Here is a 27266-nt window from a genome sequence, read left to right as displayed (position 1 = left end):
GAGTAGACAGCAATGTGTGAGAGTGGTAGGGGTGAGGTTAGTGTGCAGGATGCAGGTGATGCTGGTAGTAGATAGTGTAACTGAGGAGTGTGAGCAATGTGTGTGAGTGGTAGGGGTGAGGTTAGTGTGCAGGATGCAGGCGTTGCTGGTAGTGGATAGTGTAACTGAGGAGTAGACAGCAATGTGTGAGAGCGGTAGGGGTGAGGTTAGTGTGCAGGATGCAGGTGTTGCTGGTAGTGGATAGTGTAACTGAGGAGTAGAAAGCAATGTGTGAGAGTGGTAGGGGTGAGGTTAGTGTGCAGGATGCAGGTGATGCTGGTAGTAGATAGTGTAACTGAGGAGTAGAAAGCAATGTGTGAGAGCGGTAGGGGTGAGGTTAGTGTGCAGGATGCAGGTGTTGCTGGTAGTGGATAGTGTAACTGAGGAGTAGAAAGCAATGTGTGAGAGTGGTAGGGGTGAGGTTAGTGTGCAGGATGCAGGTGATGCTGGTAGTAGATAGTGTAACTGAGGAGTAGAAAGCAATGTGTGAGAGCGGTAGTGGTGAGGTTAGTGTGCAGGATGCAGGTGATGCTGGTAGTGGATAGTGTAACTGAGGAGTGTGAGCAATGTGTGAGAGCGGTAGGGGTGAGGTTAGTGTGCAGGATGCAGGTGTTGCTGGTAGTGGATAGTGTAACTGAGGAGTGTGAGCAATGTGTGAGAGTGGTAGAGGTGAGGTTAGTGTGCAGGATGCAGGTGATGCTGGTAGTGGATAGTGTAACTGAGGAGTAGAAAGCAATGTGTGAGAGCGGTAGGGGTGAGGTTAGTGTGCAGGATGCAGGTGTTGCTGGTAGTGGATAGTGTAACTGAGGAGTGTGAGCAATGTGTGAGAGTGGTAGAGGTGAGGTTAGTGTGCAGGATGCAGGCGTTGCTGGTAGTGGATAGTGTAACTGAGGAGTAGACAGCAATGTGTGAGAGCGGTAGGGGTGAGGTTAGTGTGCAGGATGCAGGCGTTGCTGGTAGTGGATAGTGTAACTGAGGAGTAGAAAGCAATGTGTGAGAGCGGTAGGGGTGAGGTTAGTGTGCAGGATGCAGGTGATGCTGGTAGTGGATAGTGTAACTGAGGAGTAGAAAGCAATGTGTGAGAGCGGTAGGGGTGAGGTTAGTGTGCAGGATGCAGGTGTTGCTGGTAGTGGATAGTGTAACTGAGGAGTAGAAAGCAATGTGTGAGAGTGGTAGGGGTGAGGTTAGTGTGCAGGATGCAGGTGTTGCTGGTAGTGGATAGTGTAACTGAGGAGTAGACAGCAATGTGTGAGAGCGGTAGGGGTGAGGTTAGTGTGCAGGATGCAGGTGTTGCTGGTAGTGGATAGTGTAACTGAGGAGTAGAAAGCAATGTGTGAGAGTGGTAGGGGTGAGGTTAGTGTGCAGGATGCAGGTGTTGCTGGTAGTGGATAGTGTAACTGAGGAGTAGACAGCAATGTGTGAGAGCGGTAGGGGTGAGGTTAGTGTCCAGGCTGCAGGCGTTGCTGGTAGTGGATAGTGTAACTGAGGAGTAGACAGCAATGTGTGAGAGCGGTAGGGGTGAGGTTAGTGTGCAGGATGCAGGTGATGCTGGTAGTGGATAGTGTAACTGAGGAGTAGACAGCAATGTGTGAGAGTGGTAGGGGTGATGTTAGTGTGCAGGATGCAGGCGTTGCTGGTAGTGGATAGTGTAACTGAGGAGTAGAAAGCAATGTGTGAGAGCGGTAGGGGTGAGGTTAGTGTGCAGGATGCAGGTGTTGCTGGTAGTGGATAGTGTAACTGAGAAGTAGAAAGCAATGTGTGAGAGTGGTAGGGGTGAGGTTAGTGTGCAGGATGCAGGTGTTGCTGGTAGTGGATAGTGTAACTGAGGAGTAGACAGCAATGTGTGAGAGCGGTAGGGGTGAGGTTAGTGTGCAGGATACAGGTGTTGCTGGTAGTGGATAGTGTAACTGAGGAGTGTGAGCAATGTGTGAGAGTGGTAGGGGTGAGGTTAGTGTGCAGGATGCAGGTGATACTGGTAGTGGATAGTGTAACTGAGGAGTAGAAAGCAATGTGTGAGAGCGGTAGGGGTGAGGTTAGTGTGCAGGATGCAGGTGTTGCTGGTAGTGGATAGTGTAACTGAGGAGTAGAAAGCAATGTGTGAGAGTGGTAGGGGTGAGGTTAGTGTGCAGGATGCAGGCGTTGCTGGTAGTGGATAGTGTAACTGAGGAGTAGAAAGCAATGTGTGAGAGCGGTAGGGGTGAGGTTAGTGTGCAGGATGCAGGTGATGCTGGTAGTGGATAGTGTAACTGAGGAGTAGACAGCAATGTGTGAGAGCGGTAGGGGTGAGGTTAGTGTGCAGGATGCAGGTGTTGCTGGTAGTGGATAGTGTAACTGAGGAGTAGACAGCAATGTGTGAGAGTGGTAGGGGTGAGGTTAGTGTGCAGGATGCAGGTGTTGCTGGTAGTGGATAGTGTAACTGAGGAGTAGACAGCAATGTGTGAGAGTTGTAGGGGTGAGGTTAGTGTGCAGGATGCAGGTGATGCTGGTAGTGGATAGTGTAACTGAGGAGTAGACAGCAATGTGTGAGAGTGGTAGGGGTGAGGTTAGTGTGCAGGATGCAGGTGTTGCTGGTAGTGGATAGTGTAACTGAGGAGTAGAAAGCAATGTGTGAGAGTGGTAGGGGTGAGGTTAGTGTGCAGGATGCAGGTGATACTGGTAGTGGATAGTGTAACTGAGGAGTAGAAAGCAATGTGTGAGAGCGGTAGGGGTGAGGTTAGTGTGCAGGATGCAGGCGTTGCTGGTAGTGGATAGTGTAACTGAGGAGTAGAAAGCAATGTGTGAGAGCGGTAGGGGTGAGGTTAGTGTGCAGGATACAGGTGTTGCTGGTAGTGGATAGTGTAACTGAGGAGTGTGAGCAATGTGTGAGAGTGGTAGAGGTGAGGTTAGTGTGCAGGATGCAGGTGTTGCTGGTAGTGGATAGTGTAACTGAGGAGTAGAAAGCAATGTGTGAGAGGGGTGGGGTGAGGTTAGTGTGCAGGATACAGGTGTTGCTGGTAGTGGATAGTGTAACTGAGGAGTAGAAAGCAATGTGTGAGAGGGGTAGGGGTGAGGTTAGTGTGCAGGATACAGGCGTTGCTGGTAGTGGATTGTGTAACTGAGGAGTAGACAGCAATGTGTGAGAGGGGTAGGGGTGAGGTTAGTGTGCAGGATACAGGTGTTGCTGGTAGTGGATAGTGTAACTGAGGAGTAGAAAGCAATGTGTGAGAGGGGTAGGGGTGAGGTTAGTGTGCAGGATACAGGTGTTGCTGGTAGTGGATAGTGTAACTGAGGAGTAGAAAGCAATGTGTGAGAGGGGTAGGGGTGAGGTTAGTGTGCAGGATACAGGCGTTGCTGGTAGTGGATAGTGTAACTGAGGAGTGTGAGCAATGTGTGAGAGTGGTAGGGGTGAGGTTAGTGTGCAGGATGCAGGTGTTGCTGGTAGTGGATAGTGTAACTGAGGAGTGTGAGCAATGTGTGAGAGCGGTAGGGGTGAGGTTAGTGTGCAGGATACAGGTGATGCTGGTAGTGGATAGTGTAACTGAGGAGTAGAAAGCAATGTGTGAGAGCGGTAGGGGTGAGGTTAGTGTGCAGGATGCAGGTGATGCTGGTAGTGGATAGTGTAACTGAGAAGTAGAAAGCAATGTGTGAGAGTGGTAGGGGTGAGGTTAGTGTGCAGGATACAGGTGATGCTGGTAGTGGATAGTGTAACTGAGGAGTAGAAAGCAATGTGTGAGAGGGGTAGGGGTGAGGTTAGTGTGCAGGATGCAGGTGATGCTGGTAGTGGATAGTGTAACTGAGGAGTAGAAAGCAATGTGTGAGAGGGGTAGGGGTGAGGTTAGTGTGCAGGATGCAGGTGATGCTGGTAGTGGATAGTGTAACTGAGGAGTAGAAAGCAATGTGTGAGAGCGGTAGGGGTGAGGTTAGTGTGTAGGATGCAGGTGATGCTGGTAGTGGATAGTGTAACTGAGGAGTAGAAAGCAATGTGTGAGAGGGGTAGGGGTGAGGTTAGTGTGCAGGATGCAGGTGATGCTGGTAGTGGATAGTGTAACTGAGGAGTAGAAAGCAATGTGTGAGAGTGGTAGGGGTGAGGTTAGTGTGCAGGATGCAGGTGATGCTGGTAGTGGATAGTGTAACTGAGGAGTAGAAAGCAATGTGTGAGAGCGGTAGGGGTGAGGTTAGTGTGCAGGATGCAGGTGTTGCTGGTAGTGGATAGTGTAACTGAGGAGTAGACAGCAATGTGTGAGAGCGGTAGGGGTGAGGTTAGTGTGCAGGATGCAGGTGTTGCTGGTAGTGGATAGTGTAACTGAGGAGTAGAAAGCAATGTGTGAGAGTGGTAGGGGTGAGGTTAGTGTGCAGGATGCAGGTGATGCTGGTAGTGGATAGTGTAACTGAGGAGTAGACAGCAATGTGTGAGAGCGGTAGGGGTGAGGTTAGTGTGCAGGATACAGGTGTTGCTGGTAGTGGATAGTGTAACTGAGGAGTGTGAGCAATGTGTGAGAGTGGTAGGGGTGAGGTTAGTGTGCAGGATACAGGTGATGCTGGTAGTGGATAGTGTAACTGAGGAGTAGAAAGCAATGTGTGAGAGCGGTAGGGGTGAGGTTAGTGTGCAGGATGCAGGTGTTGCTGGTAGTGGATAGTGTAACTGAGGAGTAGAAAGCAATGTGTGAGAGCGGTAGGGGTGAGGTTAGTGTGCAGGATGCAGGTGATGCTGGTAGTGGATAGTGTAACTGAGGAGTAGACAGCAATGTGTGAGAGTGGTAGGGGTGAGGTTAGTGTGCAGGATGCAGGTGTTGCTGGTAGTGGATAGTGTAACTGAGGAGTAGAAAGCAATGTGTGAGAGTGGTAGGGGTGAGGTTAGTGTGCAGGATGCAGGTGATGCTGGTAGTGGATAGTGTAACTGAGGAGTAGAAAGCAATGTGTGAGAGTGGTAGGGGTGAGGTTAGTGTGCAGGATGCAGGTGTTGCTGGTAGTGGATAGTGTAACTGAGGAGTAGAAAGCAATGTGTGAGAGTGGTAGGGGTGAGGTTAGTGTGCAGGATGCAGGTGATGCTGGTAGTGGATAGTGTAACTGAGGAGTAGACAGCAATGTGTGAGAGTGGTAGGGGTGAGGTTAGTGTGCAGGATACAGGTGTTGCTGGTAGTGGATAGTGTAACTGAGGAGTAGAAAGCAATGTGTGAGAGTGGTAGGGGTGAGGTTAGTGTGCAGGATGCAGGTGATGCTGGTAGTGGATAGTGTAACTGAGGAGTAGAAAGCAATGTGTGAGAGTGGTAGGGGTGAGGTTAGTGTCCAGGCTGCAGGTGTTGCTGGTAGTGGATAGTGTAACTGAGGAGTAGACAGCAATGTGTGAGAGCGGTAGGGGTGAGGTTAGTGTGCAGGATGCAGGTGTTGCTGGTAGTGGATAGTGTAACTGAGGAGTAGACAGCAATGTGTGAGAGTGGTAGGGGTGAGGTTAGTGTGCAGGATGCAGGTGATGCTGGTAGTGGATAGTGTAACTGAGGAGTAGAAAGCAATGTGTGAGAGCGGTAGAGGTGAGGTTAGTGTGTAGGATGCAGGTGATGCTGGTAGTGGATAGTGTAACTGAGGAGTAGAAAGCAATGTGTGAGAGTGGTAGGGGTGAGGTTAGTGTGCAGGATGCAGGCGTTGCTGGTAGTGGATAGTGTAACTGAGGAGTAGAAAGCAATGTGTGAGAGCGGTAGGGGTGAGGTTAGTGTGCAGGATGCAGGTGTTGCTGGTAGTGGATAGTGTAACTGAGGAGTAGAAAGCAATGTGTGAGAGTGGTAGGGGTGAGGTTAGTGTGCAGGATGCAGGCGTTGCTGGTAGTGGATAGTGTAACTGAGGAGTAGAAAGCAATGTGTGAGAGCGGTAGAGGTGAGGTTAGTGTCCAGGCTGCAGGTGTTGCTGGTAGTGGATTGTGTAACTGAGGAGTAGAAAGCAATGTGTGAGAGTGGTAGGGGTGAGGTTAGTGTGCAGGATGCAGGTGTTGCTGGTAGTGGATTGTGTAACTGAGGAGTAGAAAGCAATGTGTCAGAGCGGTAGGGGTGAGGTTAGTGTGCAGGATGCAGGTGTTGCTGGTAGTGGATAGTGTAACTGAGGAGTGTGAGCAATGTGTGAGAGTGGTAGGGGTGAGGTTAGTGTGCAGGATGCAGGTGTTGCTGGTAGTGGATAGTGTAACTGAGGAGTGTGAGCAATGTGTGAGAGTGGTAGGGGTGAGGTTAGTGTGCAGGATGCAGGTGTTGCTGGTAGTGGATTGTGTAACTGAGGAGTAGAAAGCAATGTGTCAGAGCGGTAGGGGTGAGGTTAGTGTGCAGGATGCAGGTGTTGCTGGTAGTGGATAGTGTAACTGAGGAGTAGACAGCAATGTGTGAGAGTGGTAGGGGTGAGGTTAGTGTGCAGGATGCAGGTGTTGCTGGTAGTGGATAGTGTAACTGAGGAGTAGACAGCAATGTGTGAGAGCAGTAGAGGTGAGGTTAGTGTGCAGGATACAGGTGATGCTGGTAGTGGATAGTGTAACTGAGGAGTAGAAAGCAATGTGTGAGAGTGGTAGGGGTGAGGTTAGTGTGCAGGATGCAGGTGTTGCTGGTAGTGGATAGTGTAACTGAGGAGTAGACAGCAATGTGTGAGAGTGGTAGGGGTGAGGTTAGTGTGCAGGATGCAGGTGTTGCTGGTAGTGGATAGTGTAACTGAGGAGTAGAAAGCAATGTGTGAGAGCAGTAGAGGTGAGGTTAGTGTGCAGGATGCAGGTGTTGCTGGTAGTGGATAGTGTAACTGAGGAGTAGACAGCAATGTGTGAGAGTGGTAGGGGTGAGGTTAGTGTCCAGGATGCAGGCGTTGCTGGTAGCGGATTAGGTAAGTCACTAGTATGGTGATTGCAGGTGTTTTGTGGAGGTGGGGAAGATAGTGCGCTGTCCTTCTGTTTCTCTCCTGTTCATCTCTTTATATGATAAATGTCATATCCTCATACTTACTGTAACATACGTCACAGCCAGATATTGCCTCCTGGACCGCTGTTACTACCTCACTATATGTCACAGGGGTGTCAGAAAGGTCTGATAGAGGGGAAGGTCGCCCGGGTATCAGGTAATGCTGCAACACGTGTGTCTTCCTCCCCAATCTGAAGTGTGTCACCCGCGGCAGCCATATTGCCTGCGGCGTAGTTTCTCAGAACGGGACCTATGAATCTAAGGCGTCCGCTGAGGAGGGAATAACTTTTCTCTATCGTCCTAGTGGATGCTGGGGTTCCTGAAAGGACCATGGGGAATAGCGGCTACGCAGGAGACAGGGCACAAAAAGTAAAGCTTTAGGATCAGGTGGTGTGCACTGGCTCCTCCCCCTATGACCCTCCTCCAAGCCTCAGTTAGATTTTTGTGCCCGGCCGAGAAGGGTGCAATCTAGGTGGCTCTCCTAAAGAGCTGCTTAGAAAAAGTTTTTAGGTTTTTTATTTTACAGTGAGTCCTGCTGGCAACAGGATCACTGCAACGAGGGACTTAGGGGAGAAGAAGTGAACTCACCTGCGTGCAGGATGGATTGGCTTCTTAGGCTACTGGACACCATCAGCTCCAGAGGGATCGAACACAGGCCCAGCCATGGAGTCCGGTCCCGGAGCCGCGCCGCCGACCCCCCTTGCAGATGCTGAAGATGAATAGGTCCAGAGACAGGCGGCAGAAGACTTTCAGTCTTCCTGAGGTAGCGCACAGCACTGCAGCTGTGCGCCATTGTTGTCAGCACACTTCACACAGCGTGTCACGGAGGGTGCAGGGCGCTGGGGGGGGCGCCCTGGGCAGCAATGTATAATACCTTTTTTATGGCTAAAAATACATCACATATAGCCCTTGAGGCTATATGGATGTATTTAACCCCTGCCAAGATATCACAAACTCCGGAGAAGAGCCCGCCGAAATAGGGGGCGGGGCTTATTCTCCTCAGCACACGGCGCCATTTTCCTGCTCAGCTCCGCTGTGATGAAGGCTCCCAGGACTCTCCCCTGCACTGCACTACAGAAACAGGGTAAAAAAGAGAGGGGGGGCACTTTTTTTGGCGATATTATTATATTTAAGTGGCTATAAGGATACAACACTTATATAGCGTTGTTCCCATATATATTATAGCGCTTGGGTGTGTGCTGGCAAACTTCCCCTCTGTCTCCCCAAAGGGCTAGTGGGGTCCTGTCTTCTATCAGAGCATTCCCTGTGTGTTTGCTGTGTGTCGGTACGTGTGTGTCGACATGTATGAGGACGATGTTGGTGTGGAGGCAGAGCAATTGCCGGTTATGGTGATGTCACCCCCTAGGGAGTCGACACCGGAATGGATGGCTTTGTTTATGGAATTACGTGATAATGTCAGCACTTTACAAAAATCAGTGGACGACATGAGACAGCCGGCAAACCAATTAGTACCTGCCCAGGCGTCTCAGACACCGTCAGGGGCTGTAAAACGCCCTTTACCTCAGTCGGTCGACACAGACCCGGACACGGACACTGAATCTAGTGTCGACGGTGAAGAAACAAACGTATTTTCCAGTAGGGCCACACGTTATATGATCACGGCAATGAAGGAGGCTTTGCATCTCTCTGATGCTACAAGTACCACAAAGAGGGGTATTATGTGGGGTGTGAAAAAACTACCTGTAGTTTTTCCTGAATCAGAGGAATTAAATGATGTATGTGATGAAGCGTGGGTTAACCCAGATAGAAAAGTGCTAATTTCAAAGAAGTTATTGGCATTATACCCTTTCCCGCCAGAGGTTAGGGCGCGCTGGGAAACACCCCCTAGGGTGGATAAGGCGCTCACACGCTTATCAAAACAAGTGGCGTTACCGTCTCCTGATACGGCCGCCCTCAAGGATCCAGCGGATAGGAGGCTGGAAACTACCCTAAAAAGTATATACACACATACTGGTGTTATACTGCGACCAGCCATCGCCTCAGCCTGGATGTGCAGTGCTGGGGTGGTCTGGTCGGATTCCCTGACTGAAAATATTGATACCCTAGATAGGGACAGTATATTACTGACTATAGAGCATTTAAATGATGCTTTTCTTTATATGCTAGATGCTCAAAGAGATATTTGCACTCTGGCATCGAGAGTAAGTGCGATGTCCATATCTGCCAGAAGAAGTTTATGGACACGACAGTGGTCAGGTGATGCGGATTCCAAACGGCATATGGAAGTATTGCCGTATAAAGGGGAGGATTTGTTTGGCGTCGGTCTATCGGATCTGGTGGCCACGGCAACTGCCGGGAAATCCACCTTTTTACCTCAGACTCCCTCCCAACAGAAAAAGACACCGTCTTTTCATCCGCAGTCCTTTCGATCCTATAAGAACAAGCGGGCAAAAGGACAGTCATATCTGCCCCGAGGCAGAGGAAAGGGTAAGAGAGGGCAACAAGCAGCTCCTTCCCAGGATCAGAAGCCCTCCTCGGGTTCTGCAAAGCCCTCAGCATGACGCTGGGGCTTTACAAGCGGACTCAGGAACGGTGGGGGGTCGACTCAAGAATTTCAGCGCGCAGTGGGCTTGCTCACAGGTGGACCCCTGGATCCTGCAGGTAGTATCTCAGGGTTACAGATTGGAATTCGAGAAGTCTCCCCCTCGCCGGTTCCTAAAGTCTGCTTTGCCAACGTCTCCCTCAGACAGGGCGACGGTATTGGAAGCCTTTCACAAGCTGTTTTCTCAGCAGGTGATAGTCAAGGTACCCCTCCTACAACAGGGAAAGGGGTATTACTCCACTCTATTTGTGGTACCGAAGCCGGACGGCTCGGTAAGACCTATTCTAAATCTGAAATCTTTGAACCTGTACATAAAAAAATTCAAGTTCAAGATGGAATCACTCAGAGCAGTGATAGCGAATCTGGAAGAAGGGGAATTCATGGTGTCCCTGGACATAAAGGATGCTTACCTGCATGTCCCAATTTGCCCTTCACATCAAGGGTACCTCAGATTCGTAGTGCAAAACTGTCATTATCAGTTTCAGACGCTGCCATTTGGATTGTCCACGGCACCCCGGGTCTTTACCAAGGTAATGGCCGAAATGATGATTCTTCTGCGAAGAAGAGGCGTATTAATTATCCCTTACTTGGACGATCTCCTGATAAGGGCAAGGTCCAGAGAACAGCTGGAGGACGGAGTAGCACTAACCCAAGTAGTGCTACAACAACACGGGTGGATTCTGAATTTTCCAAAATCTCAGTTGACCCCGACAACACGTCTGCTGTTCCTGGGAATGATTCTGGACACAGTTCAGAAAAAGGTGTTTCTTCCGGAGGAGAAAGCCAAGGAGTTAACCGAATTTGTCAGGAACCTCCTAAAACCAGGAAAAGTGTCTGTGCATCAATGCACAAGAGTCCTGGGAAAGATGGTGGCTTCTTACGAAGCAATTCCATTCGGCAGATTCCACGCACGAACTTTTCAGTGGGATCTGCTGGACAAATGGTCCGGATCGCATCTGCAGATGCATCAGCGGATAACCTTATCGCCACGGACAAGGGTGTCTCTTCTGTGGTGGTTGCAGAGTGCTCATCTGTTACAGGGCCGCAGATTCGGCATACAGAATTGGGTCCTGGTGACCACGGATGCCAGTCTGAGAGGCTGGGGAGCGGTCACACAGGGAAGAAACTTCCAGGGAGTATGGTCAAGCCTGGAGATGTCTCTTCACATAAACATACTGGAGCTAAGAGCGATTTACAATGCTCTAAGCCTGGCAAGACCCCTGCTTCAGGGTCAGCCGGTGTTGATCCAGTCGGACAACATCACGGCAGTCGCCCACGTAAACAGACAGGGCGGCACAAGAAGCAGGAGAGCAATGGCAGAAGCTGCAAGGATTCTTCGCTGGGCGGAAGATCATGTGATAGCACTGTCAGCAGTGTTCATTCCGGGAGTAAACAACTGGGAAGCAGACTTCCTCAGCAGACACGATCTACACCCGGGAGAGTGGGGACTTCATCCAGAAGTTTTCCACATGATTGTAAACCGTTGGGAAAAACCAAAGGTGGATATGATGGCGTCTCGCCTCAACAAAAAGCTGGACAGGTATTGCGCCAGGTCAAGAGACCCTCAGGCAATAGCTGTGGACGCTCTGGTAACACCGTGGGTGTTCCAGTCAGTGTATGTGTTTCCTCCTCTGCCTCTCATACCAAAAGTACTGAGAATTATACGGCAAAGGGGAGTAAGAACGATACTCGTGGCTCCGGATTGGCCAAGAAGAACTTGGTACCCGGAACTTCAGGAGATGCTCACGGAAAATCCGTGGCCTCTACCTCTAAGACGGGACCTGATTCAGCAGGGACCGTGTCTATTTCAAGACTTACCGCGGCTGCGTTTGACGGCATGGCGGTTGAACGCCGAATTTTAAAGGAAAAAGGCATTCCAGAAGAGGTCATTCCTACACTGGTTAAAGCCAGGAAGGAGGTGACTGCACAACATTATCACCGCATTTGGAGAAAATATGTTGCGTGGTGTGAGGCCAGGAAGGCCCCCACGGAGGAATTTCAACTGGGTCGATTCCTACATTTCCTGCAAACAGGATTGTCTATGGGCCTCAAATTGGGGTCCATTAAGGTTCAAATTTCGGCCCTGTCGATTTTCTTCCAGAAAGAATTGGCTTCAGTTCCTGAAGTACAGACTTTTGTAAAAGGAGTACTACATATACAGCCCCCGGTTGTGCCCCCAGTGGCACCGTGGGATCTTAAGGTAGTCTTGGATTTTCTCAAATCCCATTGGTTTGAGCCACTCAAATCGGTAGATTTGAAATATCTTACGTGGAAAGTAACCATGCTACTGGCCCTGGCTTCAGCCAGGAGAGTATCAGAATTGGCGGCTTTATCGTATAAAAGCCCATATCTGATTTTCCATTCGGATAGGGCAGAACTGCGGATGCGTCCTCATTTTCTGCCTAAGGTGGTGTCAGTGTTTCACCTGAACCAGCCTATTGTGGTGCCTGCGGCTACTAGCGATTTGGAGGATTCCAAGTTGCTGGACGTGGTCTGGGCATTGAAAATATATATTTCAAGGACGGCTGGAGTCAGAAAATCTGACTCGCTGTTTATACTGTATGCACCCAACAAGCTGGGTGCTCCTGCTTCTAAGCAGACGATTGCTCGTTGGATTTGTAGCACAATTCAACTTGCGCATTCTGTGGCAGGCCTGCCACAGCCAAAATCTGTCAATGCCCACTCCACAAGGAAGGTGGGCTCATCTTGGGCGGCTGCCCGAGGGGTCTCGGCATTACAACTTTGCCGAGCAGCTACGTGGTCGGGGGAGAACACGTTTGTAAAATTCTACAAATTTGATACCCTGGCTAAAGAGGACCTGGAGTTCTCTCATTCGGTGCTGCAGAGTCATCCGCACTTTCCCGCCCGTTTGGGAGCTTTGGTATAATCCCCATGGTCCTGACGGAGTCCCCAGCATCCACTAGGACGTCAGAGAAAATAAGAATTTACTTACCGATAATTCTATTTCTCGTAGTCCGTAGTGGATGCTGGGCGCCCATCCCAAGTGCGGATTGTCTGCAATACTTGTACATAGTTATTGTTACAAAAAAATCGGGTTGTTATTTGTTGTGAGCCGTCTGTTCAGAGGCTCCTACGTTTATCATACTGTTAACTGGGTTCAGATCACAAGTTGTACGGTGTGATTGGTGTGGCTGGTATGAGTCTTACCCGGGATTCAAAATCCTTCCTTATTGTGTACGCTCGTCCGGGCACAGTATCCTAACTGAGGCTTGGAGGAGGGTCATAGGGGGAGGAGCCAGTGCACACCACCTGATCCTAAAGCTTTATTTTTGTGCCCTGTCTCCTGCGGAGCCGCTAATCCCCCATGGTCCTGACGGAGTCCCCAGCATCCACTACGGACTATGAGAAATAGATTTATCGGTAAGTAAAATCTTATTATTCAGCACAATCTCCTCCTGCATCCTACTTCATTGTTCTGTCACTAAAGGCCCGTACACACTGGTCGATATATCGGCCGTTCTCTTGAACGGCCGATATATCGCGGGACCATCGGCCAGTGTGTACGGCCGATACGTCTGTGAACTCCATTGTTCACAGACGTATCGCGTCGGCCGCGCAGCACAGCCGACGGCCAATATATCTAACGATATATTGGCGCGTCGCTGTGGCGGCCGGCGGTGATTGACAGCTGAACTGGGCGGGCGCCCGCCCAGTTCATGACATCAGTCCCCCGACGGATCGGGCAGTGTGTATGCTCAGCACACTGCCCGATCCGTACATAGATATATCTGCAGATCAATTGATCTGCAGATATATCTATTAGTGTACCCACCTTAAGACTCAATATTCTGTAAAAAAGACGTCAGGTGCCAGAAGATTCTCAGCAATCCTAGCGTGCAAAGAGGGGGTGTATGGTGAGGACACAGCTATAACACCTTCCTTCCCTCAGGCCTCATTACATTAGCAGATAACTTACCTCAGCAGATGGCTTACTTACCTCAGCACGTGACTTACTTTAGGTGTACTTACCTCATGCATACTTACCTCAGCAGGTGACTTACCTCATGCATACTTACCTCAGCAGGTGACTTACCTCATGCATACTTATCTCAGCAGGTGACTTACCTCATATATACTTATCTCAGCAGGTGACTTACTTTAGGTGTACTTACCTCATGCATACTTATCTCAGCAGGTGACTTACCTCATATATACTTATCTCAGCAGGTGACTTACTTTAGATGTACTTACCTCATGCATACTTACCTCAGCAGGTGACTTACCTCATGCATACTTACCTCAGCAGGTGACTTACCTCATATATACTTATCTCAGCAGGTGACTTACTTTAGGTGTACTTACCTCATGCATACTTACCTCAGCAGGTGACTTACTTTAGGCGTACTTACCTCATGCATACTTACCTTAGCAGGTGACTTACTTTAGGTGTACTGTCCTCAGCAGGGACTTACCTCCACTGTTTATAAACTAGCTTTATGTGTCATGTAACTCGTTATTTCTGTGTCTGTAACAATACAGTACTTCCCTCTAATTTATGCAATTTTGGCAGATTTCCCTATGTACCCCCTTCTGGAATCGGGCGTCCATCTCCGTGTGAGCCCTCTGCCGCTGACTGTCCGTGGTTTACGTAGATTTGGTCATCGTTCCTGCTCAGATTCTTCTCAAGCCATTATTACCACTGGTGGATTTGGTGAAGGAGAAGGAAAGCACCAGAGATTAAATGACATCCATCTTTTACTTCCGGACACAGAGATGACCACAGGGAAATGGGGTAATTTGTATGAAGATATGGCAACTAAAAAATGTCTTTCATGTCCATGATTTCCGTATTTTATATATAGTATTTACACCTGGTTTATATTGTGTATGTACTGTATGTCACGCCACTGTGTATGTCAGAGCTGTGCGCACGTATGTAATCAGACATGTAACTATATGTATAGACATCTGTGAATTATCCGGTTCTATGGTGTGTATGTATGTAATCAGACATGTAACTATATGTACAGACATCTGTGAATTATCCGGTTCTATGACGTGTACATATGTATCAGACTTGTAACTATATGTACAGACATATCTGAATTATCCGGTTCTATGGCGTGTACGGATGTAATGAGACATGTAACTATATGTATAGACATCTGGGAATTGTCCGGTTCTATGGTGTGTACGTATGTAATCAGACATGTAACTATATGTACAGACATCTGTGAATTATCCGGTTCTATGGCGTGTACGTATGTAATCAGACATGTAACTATATGTATAGACATCTGTGAATTATCCGGTTCTATGGCGTGTACGTATGTAAGCAGACATGTAACTATATGTACAGACATCTGTGAATTATCCGGTTCTATGGCGTGTACGTATGTAATCAGACATGTAACCATATATACAGACATATCTGAATTATCCGGTTCTATGGTGTGTACGTATGTAATCAGACATGTAACTATATGTATAGACATCTGTGAATTATCCGGTTCTGTGGTGTGTACGTATGTAATCAGACATGTAACTATATGTACAGACATCTATGAATTATCCGGTTCTATGGCGTGTACGTATGTAATCAGACATGTAACTATATGTACAGACATCTATGAATTATCCGGTTCTATGGCGTGTACGTATGTAATCAGACATGTAACTATATGTACAGACATCTGTGAATTATCCAGTTCTATGGCGTGTACGTATGTAATGAGACATGTAACTATATGTATAGACATCTGTGAATTGTCCGGTTCTATGGTGTGTACATATGTAATCATACATGTAACTATATGTAGAGACATCTGTGAATTATCCGGTTCTGTGTTGTGTACGTATGTAATCAGACATGTAACTATATGTATAGACATCTGTGAATTGTCTGGTTCTATGGTGTGTACGTATGTAATCAGACATGTAACGATATGTATAGACATATGTGAATTATCCGGTTCTATGGTGTGTATGTATGTAATCAGACATGTAACTATATGTATAGACATCTGTGAATTATCCGGTTCTATGGTGTGTATGTATGTAATCAGACATGTAACTATATGTACAGACATCTGTGAATTTTCTCTATCGTCCTAGTGGATGCTGGGGTTCCTGAAAGGACCATGGGGAATAGCGGCTCCGCAGGAGACAGGGCACAAAAAGTAAAGCTTTTTCCGATCAGGTGGTGTGCACTGGCTCCTCCCCCTATGACCCTCCTCCAGACTCCAGTTAGATTTTTGTGCCCGGCCGAGAAGGGTGCAATCTAGGTGGCTCTCCTAAAGAGCTGCTTAGAGAAAGTTTAGCTTAGGTTTTTTATTTTACAGTGATTCCTGCTGGCAACAGGATCACTGCAGCGAGGGACAGAGGGGAGAAGAAGTGAACTCACCTGCGTGCAGGATGGATTGGTTTCTTGGCTACTGGACATCAAGCTCCAGAGGGACGATCACAGGTACAGCCTGGATGGTCACCGGAGCCGCGCCGCCGGCCCCCTTGCAGATGCTGAAGTAAGAAGAGGTCCAGAATCGGCGGCTGAAGACTCCTGCAGTCTTCTAAAGGTAGCGCACAGCACTGCAGCTGTGCGCCATTTTCCTCTCAGCACACTTCACACGGCAGTCACTGAGGGTGCAGGGCGCTGGAAGGGGAGCGCCCTGGGAGGCAAATGATTACCTATAAAGGCTAAAAATACCTCACATATAGCCCTAGAGGCTATATGGAGATATTTAACCCCTGCCTAATTTTTCTAAATAGCGGGAGACGAGCCCGCCAGAAAAGGGGCGGGGCCTATCTCCTCAGCACACGGCGCCATTTCCTCTCACTGCTCCGCTGGTCAGGACGGCTCCCAAGTCTCTCCCCTGCACTGCACTACAGAAACAGGGTAAAACAGAGAGGGGGGGGGGCACATTTATGGCGATATTTTGATATAACAAAGCAGCTATAAGGGAGCACTTATTATAAGGCTATCCCTGATATATATATAGCGCTTTTGGTGTGTGCTGGCAAACTCTCCCTCTGTCTCCCCAAAGGGCTAGTGGGTCCTGTCTTCGTTAGGAGCATTCCCTGTGTGTCTGCTGTGTGTCGGTACGTGTGTGTCGACATGTATGAGGACGATATTGGTGTGGAGGCGGAGCAATTGCCAAATATGAGGATGTCACCCCCTAGGGAGTCGACACCAGAATGGATGCCTTTATTTATGGAACTACGGGATAGTGTCAACACGCTAAAGCAGTCGTTTGACGACATGAGACGGCCGGACAATCAATTAGTGCCTGTCCAGGCGACTCAAACACCGTCAGGGGCTGTGAAACGCCCTTTGCCTCAGTCGGTCGACACAGACCCAGACACAGGCGATGACTCCAGTGGTGACGGTGACGAATCAACCGTATTTTCCAGTAGGGCCACACGTTATATGATTTTGGCAATGAAGGAGGCGTTACATTTAGCTGATACTACAGGTACCACTAAACAGGGTATTATGTGGGGTATGAAAAAACTACCTATAGTTTTTCCTGAATCAGAAGAACTAAATGACGTGTGTAATGAAGCGTGGGTTGCCCCTGATAAAAAGCTGATAATTTCAAAGAAATTATTGGCATTATACCCTTTCCCGCCAGAGGTTAGGGAGCGCTGGGAAACACCTCCTAGGGTGGACAAGGCGCTAACACGCTTATCTAAACAAGTGGCGTTACCCTCTCCTGAGACGGCCGCACTTAAAGATCCATCAGATAGGAGGATGGAAAATATCCAAAAAAGTATATACACACATGCAGGTGTTATACTACGACCAGCTGTAGCGACTGCCTGGATGGGCAGTGCGGGGGTAGTTTGGTCAGAGTCCCTGATTGAAAATATTGATACCCTGGACAGGGACAATATTTTACTGTCGTTAGAACAAATAAAGGATGCATTTCTTTATATGCGTGATGCACAGAGGGATATATGCACACTGGCATCACGGGTAAGTGCTATGTCCATTTCGGCCAGAAGAGCTTTATGGACGCGACAGTGGACAGGCGATGCGGATTCAAAACGGCATATGGAAGTTTTGCCGTATAAAGGGGAGGAGTTATTTGGAGTCGGTCTATCAGATTTGGTGGCCACGGCTACAGCCGGGAAATCCACCTTTCTACCTCAAGTCACTCCCCAACAGAAAAAGGCACCGACTTTTCAACCGCAGCCCTTTCGTTCCTTTAAAAATAAGAGAGCAAAGGGCTATTCATATCTGCCACGAGGCAGAGGTCGAGGGAAGAGACAGCAACAGGCAGCTCCTTCCCAGGAACAGAAGCCCTCCCCGGCTTCTACAAAAGCCTCAGCATGACGCTGGGGCTTCTCAAGCGGACTCGGGGACGGTGGGGGGTCGTCTCAAAAATTACAGCGCGCAGTGGGCTCACTCGCAAGTAGATCCCTGGATCCTGCAGATAATATCTCAGGGATACAGGTTGGAATTAGAGACAGATCCACCTCGCCGTTTCCTGAAGTCTGCTTTACCAACGTCCCCCTCCGAAAGGGAGACGGTTTTGGAAGCCATTCACAAGCTGTACTCTCAGCAGGTGATAGTCAAGGTACCTCTTCTGCAACAAGGGAAGGGGTATTATTCCACTCTTTTTGTGGTACCGAAGCCGGATGGCTCGGTAAGGCCTATTCTAAATCTGAAGTCCTTGAACCTGTACATAAAGAAGTTCAAGTTCAAGATGGAGTCACTCAGAGCAGTGATAGCGAACCTGGAAGAGGGGGACTTTATGGTATCCTTGGACATCAAGGATGCGTATCTCCACGTTCCAATTTACCCCTCACACCAGGGGTACCTCAGGTTCGTTGTACAAAACTGTCACTATCAGTTTCAGACGCTGCCGTTCGGATTGTCCACGGCACCTCGGATCTTTACAAAGGTAATGGCCGAGATGATGATTCTTCTTCGAAGAAAAGGCGTATTAATTATCCCATACTTGGACGATCTCCTAATAAGGGCGAGGTCCAGAGAACAGCTAGAGATGGGATTAGCACTGTCTCAAGAAGTGCTAAAACAGCACGGGTGGATTCTGAATATTCCAAAATCCCAGTTAATGCCGACAACTCGCCTGCTGTTCCTAGGGATGATTCTGGACACGGTTCAGAAAAAGGTTTTTCTCCCGGAGGAAAAAGCCAAGGAGTTATCCGAGCTTGTCAGGAACCTCCTAAAACCAGGAAAGGTGTCTGTACATCAATGCACAAGAGTCCTGGGAAAAATGGTGGCTTCTTACGAAGCAATTCCATTCGGCAGATTCCACGCAAGAATTTTCCAAAGGGATCTGTTGGACAAATGGTCAGGGTCGCATCTTCAGATGCACCTGCGGATAACCCTGTCTCCAAGGACAAGGGTGTCTCTTCTGTGGTGGTTGCAGAGTGCTCATCTATTGGAGGGCCGCAGATTCGGCATACAGGATTGGATCCTGGTGACCACGGACGCCAGCCTGAGAGGCTGGGGAGCAGTCACACAAGGAAGAAACTTCCAGGGAGTATGGACGAGCCTGGAAACGTCTCTTCACATAAACATTCTGGAACTAAGAGCAATATACAATGCTCTAAGCCAGGCAGAACCTCTGCTTCAGGGAAAACCGGTGTTGATCCAGTCGGACAACATCACGGCAGTCGCCCATGTGAACAGACAGGGCGGCACAAGAAGCAGGAGTGCAATGGCAGAAGCTGCAAGGATTCTTCGCTGGGCAGAGAATCATGTGATAGCACTGTCAGCAGTGTTCATCCCGGGAGTGGACAACTGGGAAGCAGACTTCCTCAGCAGACACGATCTTCACCCGGGAGAGTGGGGACTTCATCCAGAAGTCTTCCACATGCTGGTAACCCGTTGGGAAAGACCAATGGTGGACATGATGGCGTCTCGCCTCAACAAAAAACTGGACAGGTATTGCGCCAGGTCAAGAGATCCGCAGGCAATAGCTGTGGACGCGCTGGTAACGCCTTGGGTGTACCAGTCGGTGTATGTGTTTCCTCCTCTGCCTCTCATACCAAAAGTATTGAGAATTATACGGCAAAGAGGCGTAAGAACGATACTAGTGGTTCCGGATTGGCCAAGAAGGACTTGGTACCCGGAACTTCAAGAGATGATCACGGAAGATCCGTGGCCTCTACCTCTAAGGAGGGACTTGCTTCAGCAGGGTCCCTGTCTGTTTCAAGACTTACCGCGGCTGCGTTTGACGGCATGGCGGTTGAACGCCGGATCCTAAAGGAAAAAGGCATGCCGGAAGAAGTCATTCCTACTTTGATTAAAGCAAGGAAGGAAGTAACCGTGCAACATTATCACCGAATTTGGCGAAAATATGTTGCGTGGTGCGAAGATCGGAGTGCTCCGACGGAGGAATTTCAACTGGGTCGATTCCTACATTTCCTGCAATCAGGATTGTCTATGGGTCTCAAATTGGGATCTATTAAGGTTCAAATTTCGGCCCTGTCGATTTTCTTTCAAAAAGAATTGGCTTCAGTCCCTGAAGTCCAGACCTTTGTTAAGGGAGTGCTGCATATACAGCCTCCTGTGGTGCCTCCAGTGGCACCGTGGGATCTCAATGTGGTTTTGGACTTCCTAAAATCTCATTGGTTTGAACCACTAAAAAAGGTGGATTTGAAATATCTCACATGGAAAGTGACCATGCTTCTAGCCCTGGCTTCTGCCAGGAGAGTGTCAGAATTGGCAGCTTTATCTTACAAAAGCCCATATCTGATTTTCCATTCGGACAGGGCAGAACTGCGGACTCGTCCGCATTTTCTCCCTAAGGTGGTGTCAGCATTTCATCTGAACCAGCCTATTGTAGTGCCTGCGGCTACAAGTGACTTGGAGGACTCCAAGTTACTGGACGTTGTCAGAGCATTAAAAATATATATTGCAAGGACAGCTGGAGTCAGAAAATCTGACTCGTTGTTTATATTGTATGCACCCAACAAGATGGGTGCTCCTGCGTCTAAGCAGACGATTGCTCGTTGGATCTGTAGCACAATCCAACTTGCACATTCTGTGGCAGGCCTGCCACAGCCTAAATCTGTAAAGGCCCACTCCACAAGGAAGGTGGGCTCATCTTGGGCGGCTGCCCGAGGGGTCTCGGCATTACAACTTTGCCGAGCAGCTACGTGGTCAGGGGAGAACACGTTTGTAAAATTTTACAAATTTGATACTCTGGCTAAGGAGGACCTGGAGTTCTCTCATTCGGTGCTGCAGAGTCATCCGCACTCTCCCGCCCGTTTGGGAGCTTTGGTATAATCCCCATGGTCCTTTCAGGAACCCCAGCATCCACTAGGACGATAGAGAAAATAAGATTTTACTTACCGATAAATCTATTTCTCGGAGTCCGTAGTGGATGCTGGGCGCCCATCCCAAGTGCGGATTATCTGCATAAATTGTACATAGTTATTGTTAACTAATTCGGGTTATTGTTGAAGGAAGCCATCTTTCAGAGGCTCCGCTGTTATCATACTGTTAACTGGGTTTAGATCACAAGTTGTACAGTGTGATTGGTGTGGCTGGTATGAGTCTTACCCGGGATTCAAAATCCTCCCTTATTGTGTACGCTCGTCCGGGCACAGTACCTAACTGGAGTCTGGAGGAGGGTCATAGGGGGAGGAGCCAGTGCACACCACCTGATCGGAAAAAGCTTTACTTTTTGTGCCCTGTCTCCTGCGGAGCCGCTATTCCCCATGGTCCTTTCAGGAACCCCAGCATCCACTACGGACTCCGAGAAATAGATTTATCGGTAAGTAAAATATTATTATTTGGTTCTATGGCGTGTATGTATGTAATCAGACATGTAACTATATGTACAGACATCTGTGAATTATCCGGTTCTATGGCGTGTACGGATGTAATGAGACATGTAACTATATGTATAGACATCTGTGAATTGTCCGGTTCTATGGCGTGTACGTATGTAATCAGACATGTAACTATATGTACAGACATCTGTGAATTATCCGGTTGTGTGGCGTGTACGTATGTAATCAGACATGTAACTATATGTATAGACATCTGTGAATTATCCGGTCCTATGGCGTGTACGTATGTAATCAGACATGTAACTATGTGTACAGACATATGTGAATTATTTGGTTCTATGGCGTGTATGTATGTAATCAGACATGTAACTATATGTACAGACATCTGTGAATTATCCGGTTATATGGTGTGTACTTATGTAATCAGACATGTAACTATATGTACAGACATATGTGAATTATCCGGTTCTATGACGTGTACATATGTAATCAGACATGTAACTATATGTACAGACATCTGTGAATTATCCGGTTCTGTGGTGTGTACGTATGTAATCAGACATATAACTATATGTATAGACATCTGTGAATTATCCGGTTCTATGGCATTTACGTATGTAATCAGACATGTAACTATATGTACAGACATCTGTGAATTATCCGGTTCTGTGGCGTGTACGTATGTAATCAGACATGTAACTATATGTACAGACATCTGTGAATTATCCGGTTCTATGGCATTTACGTGTGTAATCAGACATGTAACTATATGTATAGACATCTGTGAATTATCCGATTCTGTGGCGTGTACATATATAATCAGACATGTAACTATATGTACAGACATATGTGAATTATCCGGTACTATGACGTGTACGTATGTAATCAGACATGTAACAATATGTATAGACATCTGTGAATTATCCGGTTCTTTGGCGTGTACGTATGTAATCAGACATGTAACTATATGTATAGACATCTGTGAATTATCTGGTTCTGTGGCATGTACGTATGTAATCAGACATGTAACTATATGTATAGACATCTGTGAATTATCCGTTTATGTGGCGTGTACGTATGTAATCAGACATGATATGTATAGACATCTGTGAATTATCTGGTATTGTGGCGTGTACGTATGTAATCAGACATGTAACTATATGTACAGACATCTGTGAATTATCCGGTTCTATGGCGTGCACGTATGTAATCAGACATGTAACTATATGTACAGACATCTGTGAATTATCCGGTTCTATGGCGTGTACGTATGTAATCAGACATGCAACTATATGTACAGACATCTGTGAATTATCCGGTTCTATGGCGTGTACGTATGTAATCAGACATGCAACTATATGTACAGACATCTGTGAATTATCCGGTTCTATGGTGTGTACGTATGTAATCAGACATGCAACTATATGTACAGACATCTGTGAATTATCCGGTTCTATGACGTGTATGTATGTAATCAGACATGTAACGATATGTATAGACTTCTGTGAATTATCCGGTTCTTTGGCGTGCACGTATGTAATCAGACATGTAACTATATGTACAGTCATCTGTGAATTATCCGGTTCTATGACGTGTATGTATGTAATCAGACATGTAACGATATGTATAGACATCTGTGAATTATCTGGTTCTGTGGCATGTACGTATGTAATCAGACATGTAACTATATGTATAGACATCTGTGAATTATCCGGTTCTATGGTGTGTATGTATGTAATCAGACATGTAACTATATGTACAGACATCTGTGAATTATTCGGTTCTATGGTGTGTGTGTATGTATGTAATCAGACATGTAACTATATGTACAGACATCTGTGAATTATCCGGTTCTTTGGCGTGTACGTATGTAATCAGACATGTAACTATATGTATAGACATATGTGAATTATCCGTTTATGTGGCGTGTACGTATGTAATCATACATGTAACTATATGTATAGACATATGTGAATTATCTGGTATTGTGGCGTGTACGTATGTAATCAGACATGTAACTATATGTACAGACATCTGTGAATTATCCGGTTATATGGTGTGTATGTATGTAATCAGACATGTAACTATATGTACAAACATCTGTGAATTATCCAGTTGTGTGGCATGTACGTATGTAATCAGACATGTAACTATATGTACAGACATCTGTGAATTATCCGGTTCTATGGTGTATACATATGTAATCAGACATGTAACTATATGTACAGACATCTGTGAATTATCCGGTTCTATGGCGTGTACGTATGTAATCAGACATGTAACTATATGTACAGACATCTGTGAATTATCCGGTTTTATGGCGTGTACGTATGTAATCAGACATGTGACTATATGTATAGACATCTGTGAATTATCCGGTTCTATGGCGTGTACGTATGTAATCAGACATGTAACTATATGTATAGACATCTGTGAATTATCCGGTTCTATGGTGTGTATGTATGTAATCAGACATGTATCTATATGTACAGACATCTGTTAATTATCCGGTTCTATGGCGTGTACGTATGTAATCAGACATGTAACTATATGTACAGACATCTGTGAATTATCCGGTTTTATGGCGTGTACTTATGTAATCAGACATGTAACTATATGTATAGACATCTGTGAATTATCCGGTTCTATGGTGTGTATGTATGTAATCAGACATGTATCTATATGTACAGACATCTGTGAATTATCCGGCTCTATGGCGTGTACGTATGTAATCAGACATGTAACTATATGTATAGACATCTGTGAATTATCCGGTTCTATGGCGTGTATGTATGTAATCAGACATGCAACTATATGTACAGACATCTGTGAATTATCCGGTTCTATGGCGTGTACGTATGTAATCAGACATGTAACTATATGTATAGACATCTGTGAATTATCCGGTTCTATGGCGTGTACGTATGTAATCAGACATGTAACGATATGTATAGACATCTGTGAATTATCCGGTTCTATGGCGTGTATGTATGTAATCAGACATGCAACTATATGTACAGACATCTGTGAATTATCCGGCTCTATGGCGTGTACGTATGTAATCAGACATGTAACTATATGTATAGACATCTGTGAATTATCCGGTTCTATGGCGTGTACGTATGTAATCAGACATGTAACTATATGTATAGACATCTGTGAATTATCCGGTTCTATGGCGTGTACGTATGTAATCAGACATGTAACTATATGTATAGACATCTGTGAATTATCCGGTTCTATGGCGTGTACGTATGTAATCAGACATGTAACTACACTGCTCAAAAAAATAAAAGGAACACTAAAATAACACATCCTAGATCTGAATGAATGAAATATTCTTATTAAATACTTAGTTCTTTTACATAGTTGAATGTGCTGACAACAAAATCACACAAAAATTATGGTGAATCTGTGATACATGTAACTATATGTATAGACATCTGTGAATTATCCGGTTCTATGGCGTGTATGTATGTAATCAGACATGTAACTATATGTACAGACATCTGTGAATTATCCGGTTGTGTGGCGTGTACGTATGTAATCAGACATGTAACTATATGTACATACATCTGTGAATTATCCAGTTCTATGGCGTGTATGTATGTAATCAGACATGTAACTATATGTACAGACATCTGTGAATTATCCGGTTCTATGGCGTGTACGTATGTAATCAGACATGTAACTATATGTACAGACATCTGTGAATTGTCCGGTTCTATGGCGTGTACATATGTAATCAGACATGTAACTATATGTACAGACATCTGTGAATTATCCGGTTCTGTGGCGTGTATGTATGTAATCAGACATGTAACTATATGTACAGACATCTGTGAATTATCCTGCTCTATGGCGTGTACGTATGTAATCAGACATGTAACTATATGTACAGACATCTGTGAATTATCCGGTTGTGTGGCGTGTACGTATGTAATCAGACATGTAACTATATGTACATACATCTGTGAATTATCCAGTTCTATGGCGTGTATGTATGTAATCAGACATGTAACTATATGTACAGACATCTGTGAATTATCCGGTTGTGTGGCGTGTACGTATGTAATCAGACATGTAACTATATGTACATACATCTGTGAATTATCCAGTTCTATGGCGTGTATGTATGTAATCAGACATGTAACTATATGTACAGACATCTGTGAATTATCCGGTTCTATGGCGTGTACGTATGTAATCAGACATGTAACTATATGTACAGACATCTGTGAATTGTCCGGTTCTATGGCGTGTACATATGTAATCAGACATGTAACTATATGTACAGACATCTGTGAATTATCCGGTTCTATGGCGTGTACGTATGTAATCAGACATGTAACTATATGTATAGACATCTGTGAATTATCTGGTATTGTGGCGTGTACATATGTAATCGACTTATATTTGTGTCTTAGCAATGTCAGAGGATGAATGAGGTATAGGCGAGGCACCGAGCTGTCCTGCGCAGTCAGCGTCTCACAGACCTGTGTGCCGCTACTCTCTGGCTGCTGGCGTGGTTAGAGTAGCACCGGGCAGATATAATTGGATTGGAGAGTGCAGGGATTACAGTGAGTGTCATTGAATTTATGTTTATAATCCGCATTTAATAGATAATTTCACTTCCCATCACCAAAATATATGGGAACCTCCCTCTCCCACCAGTGGCCCGTGCGGGGCGGAATTAGTGCTTGTGCGGGTTTCTCTGGGGAATATCCAGGGACGTTGCCTTAGCTTCCATCTTTACAGAGAGGTAAGCAATACATCCCGCCCCTCACAATCCCGTCAGTCGGACTATTCCCACTCGCGGCTGTCCACAACACCCATATAGTCGGAATAGAACCTGTGGAGAGCGTAGCGAGCCCGCAAGGGGCTTTTTGCGCTCCCCCTTCCCCCCCGGGTATCTAAATGCCGGTATCCTGCCATCTGTATGGTGACCGGTCACACAATACCAGCCCAGGTCTACCCCGGTGGCCGCTGTGGCAGACAGAGCTGATCTCCTCAGATCTATACCTCTTTTTACCTCCTGCAACACACAGCCAATAAAATCAGGATAATGCAGACAGCAACAACTCACAAAAATATCCTGATGTCTGAAAACTCAAAAAACAAATCTTCCCCTCGATGGAGCCGCTATCATCACTGAACTCCTAATGATTCCAGCAATCATTACTTCCTGAGGAAAGCCACAATGAGCCCATACATGGGAGACAGGCATGTCCAAACTGCGACCCTCCAGCTGTTGTGAAACTACATATCCAAGCATGCCCTGACACAGTTTTGCTGTCAGATAATGCTAAAGATGTGTCAGGGCATGCTGGGATGTGTAGTTTCTAAACAGCTGGAGGGCCGCAGTTTGGACATGCCTGATGTAAGAGCTCGACCCCTCCGCACTCCCCTACTGATCTTAGAGTCTATACACCACCTGATCCACCGGTCACCCGCCCCTGTGAGGCAGCGGTATATACCAGCCAGCGTCAGTATACCCAGAAGAAGCCTCTGCTACCATCGGGAAGGATAGGAGTTTGTGAGGGCTACCAGGTAAGGCTCTGTAGCGGAAGAGCTGCCCGGCAGCAGGTTCTTTGTGACACCTCCTCCCCAGACAAGGGCTTTATCCCGATGGGATCTATGCACCAAGGCAGACCACTTATAGCGTATTTCCGAGGTATTGTAGCCAATCCGGAGTCCCAGGTGCACCTACCAGCAAGTCCAGATTCACCTCAGGGGAACCCGGAAGATCCCTGCTGTCTGATATCGGATATACCACTACAGAAAGGCGGGTATATTATATATCCGCTCTTCATGGGGTCTGTACGTTTACACCCACTTCACCTGTAAAAGACTTCCATTTGGAGAAGCCGCCTTCTTTCTTTTGGTGAAATCTATTCCATGTAGGATTATTCACCATCCAGAGATTTTTCACATATTTGTTTTCCTGTATGACCATTTACTGTATGTAGTAATTGGGATATTTTTGCACCTACAGATGTAGGCAGGCTCATCTATCCTCCATGTTGCGTGTAGTG

General features: G+C 46.8%; 1 protein-coding gene across 2 annotated transcripts in view; it reads left to right on the top strand.

Moving 5' to 3' along the window:
- LCMT2 (leucine carboxyl methyltransferase 2) overlaps positions 1-27266 on the top strand; it is an 850582-nt gene that overhangs the window by 380863 nt on the left and 442453 nt on the right. For both annotated transcript variants that reach the window (XM_063950787.1, XM_063950788.1), the window contains exon 10: positions 14033-14254. In XM_063950787.1, the coding sequence (XP_063806857.1) occupies positions 14033-14254 (222 nt within the window). The remainder of the gene's footprint in view (positions 1-14032; positions 14255-27266) is intronic.

This window comes from Pseudophryne corroboree, chromosome 2 (genome assembly GCF_028390025.1).
Source record: "Pseudophryne corroboree isolate aPseCor3 chromosome 2, aPseCor3.hap2, whole genome shotgun sequence".
Lineage (NCBI taxonomy): Eukaryota > Metazoa > Chordata > Amphibia > Anura > Myobatrachidae > Pseudophryne > Pseudophryne corroboree.
This window is presented reverse-complemented; position numbering and strand designations above follow the sequence as displayed.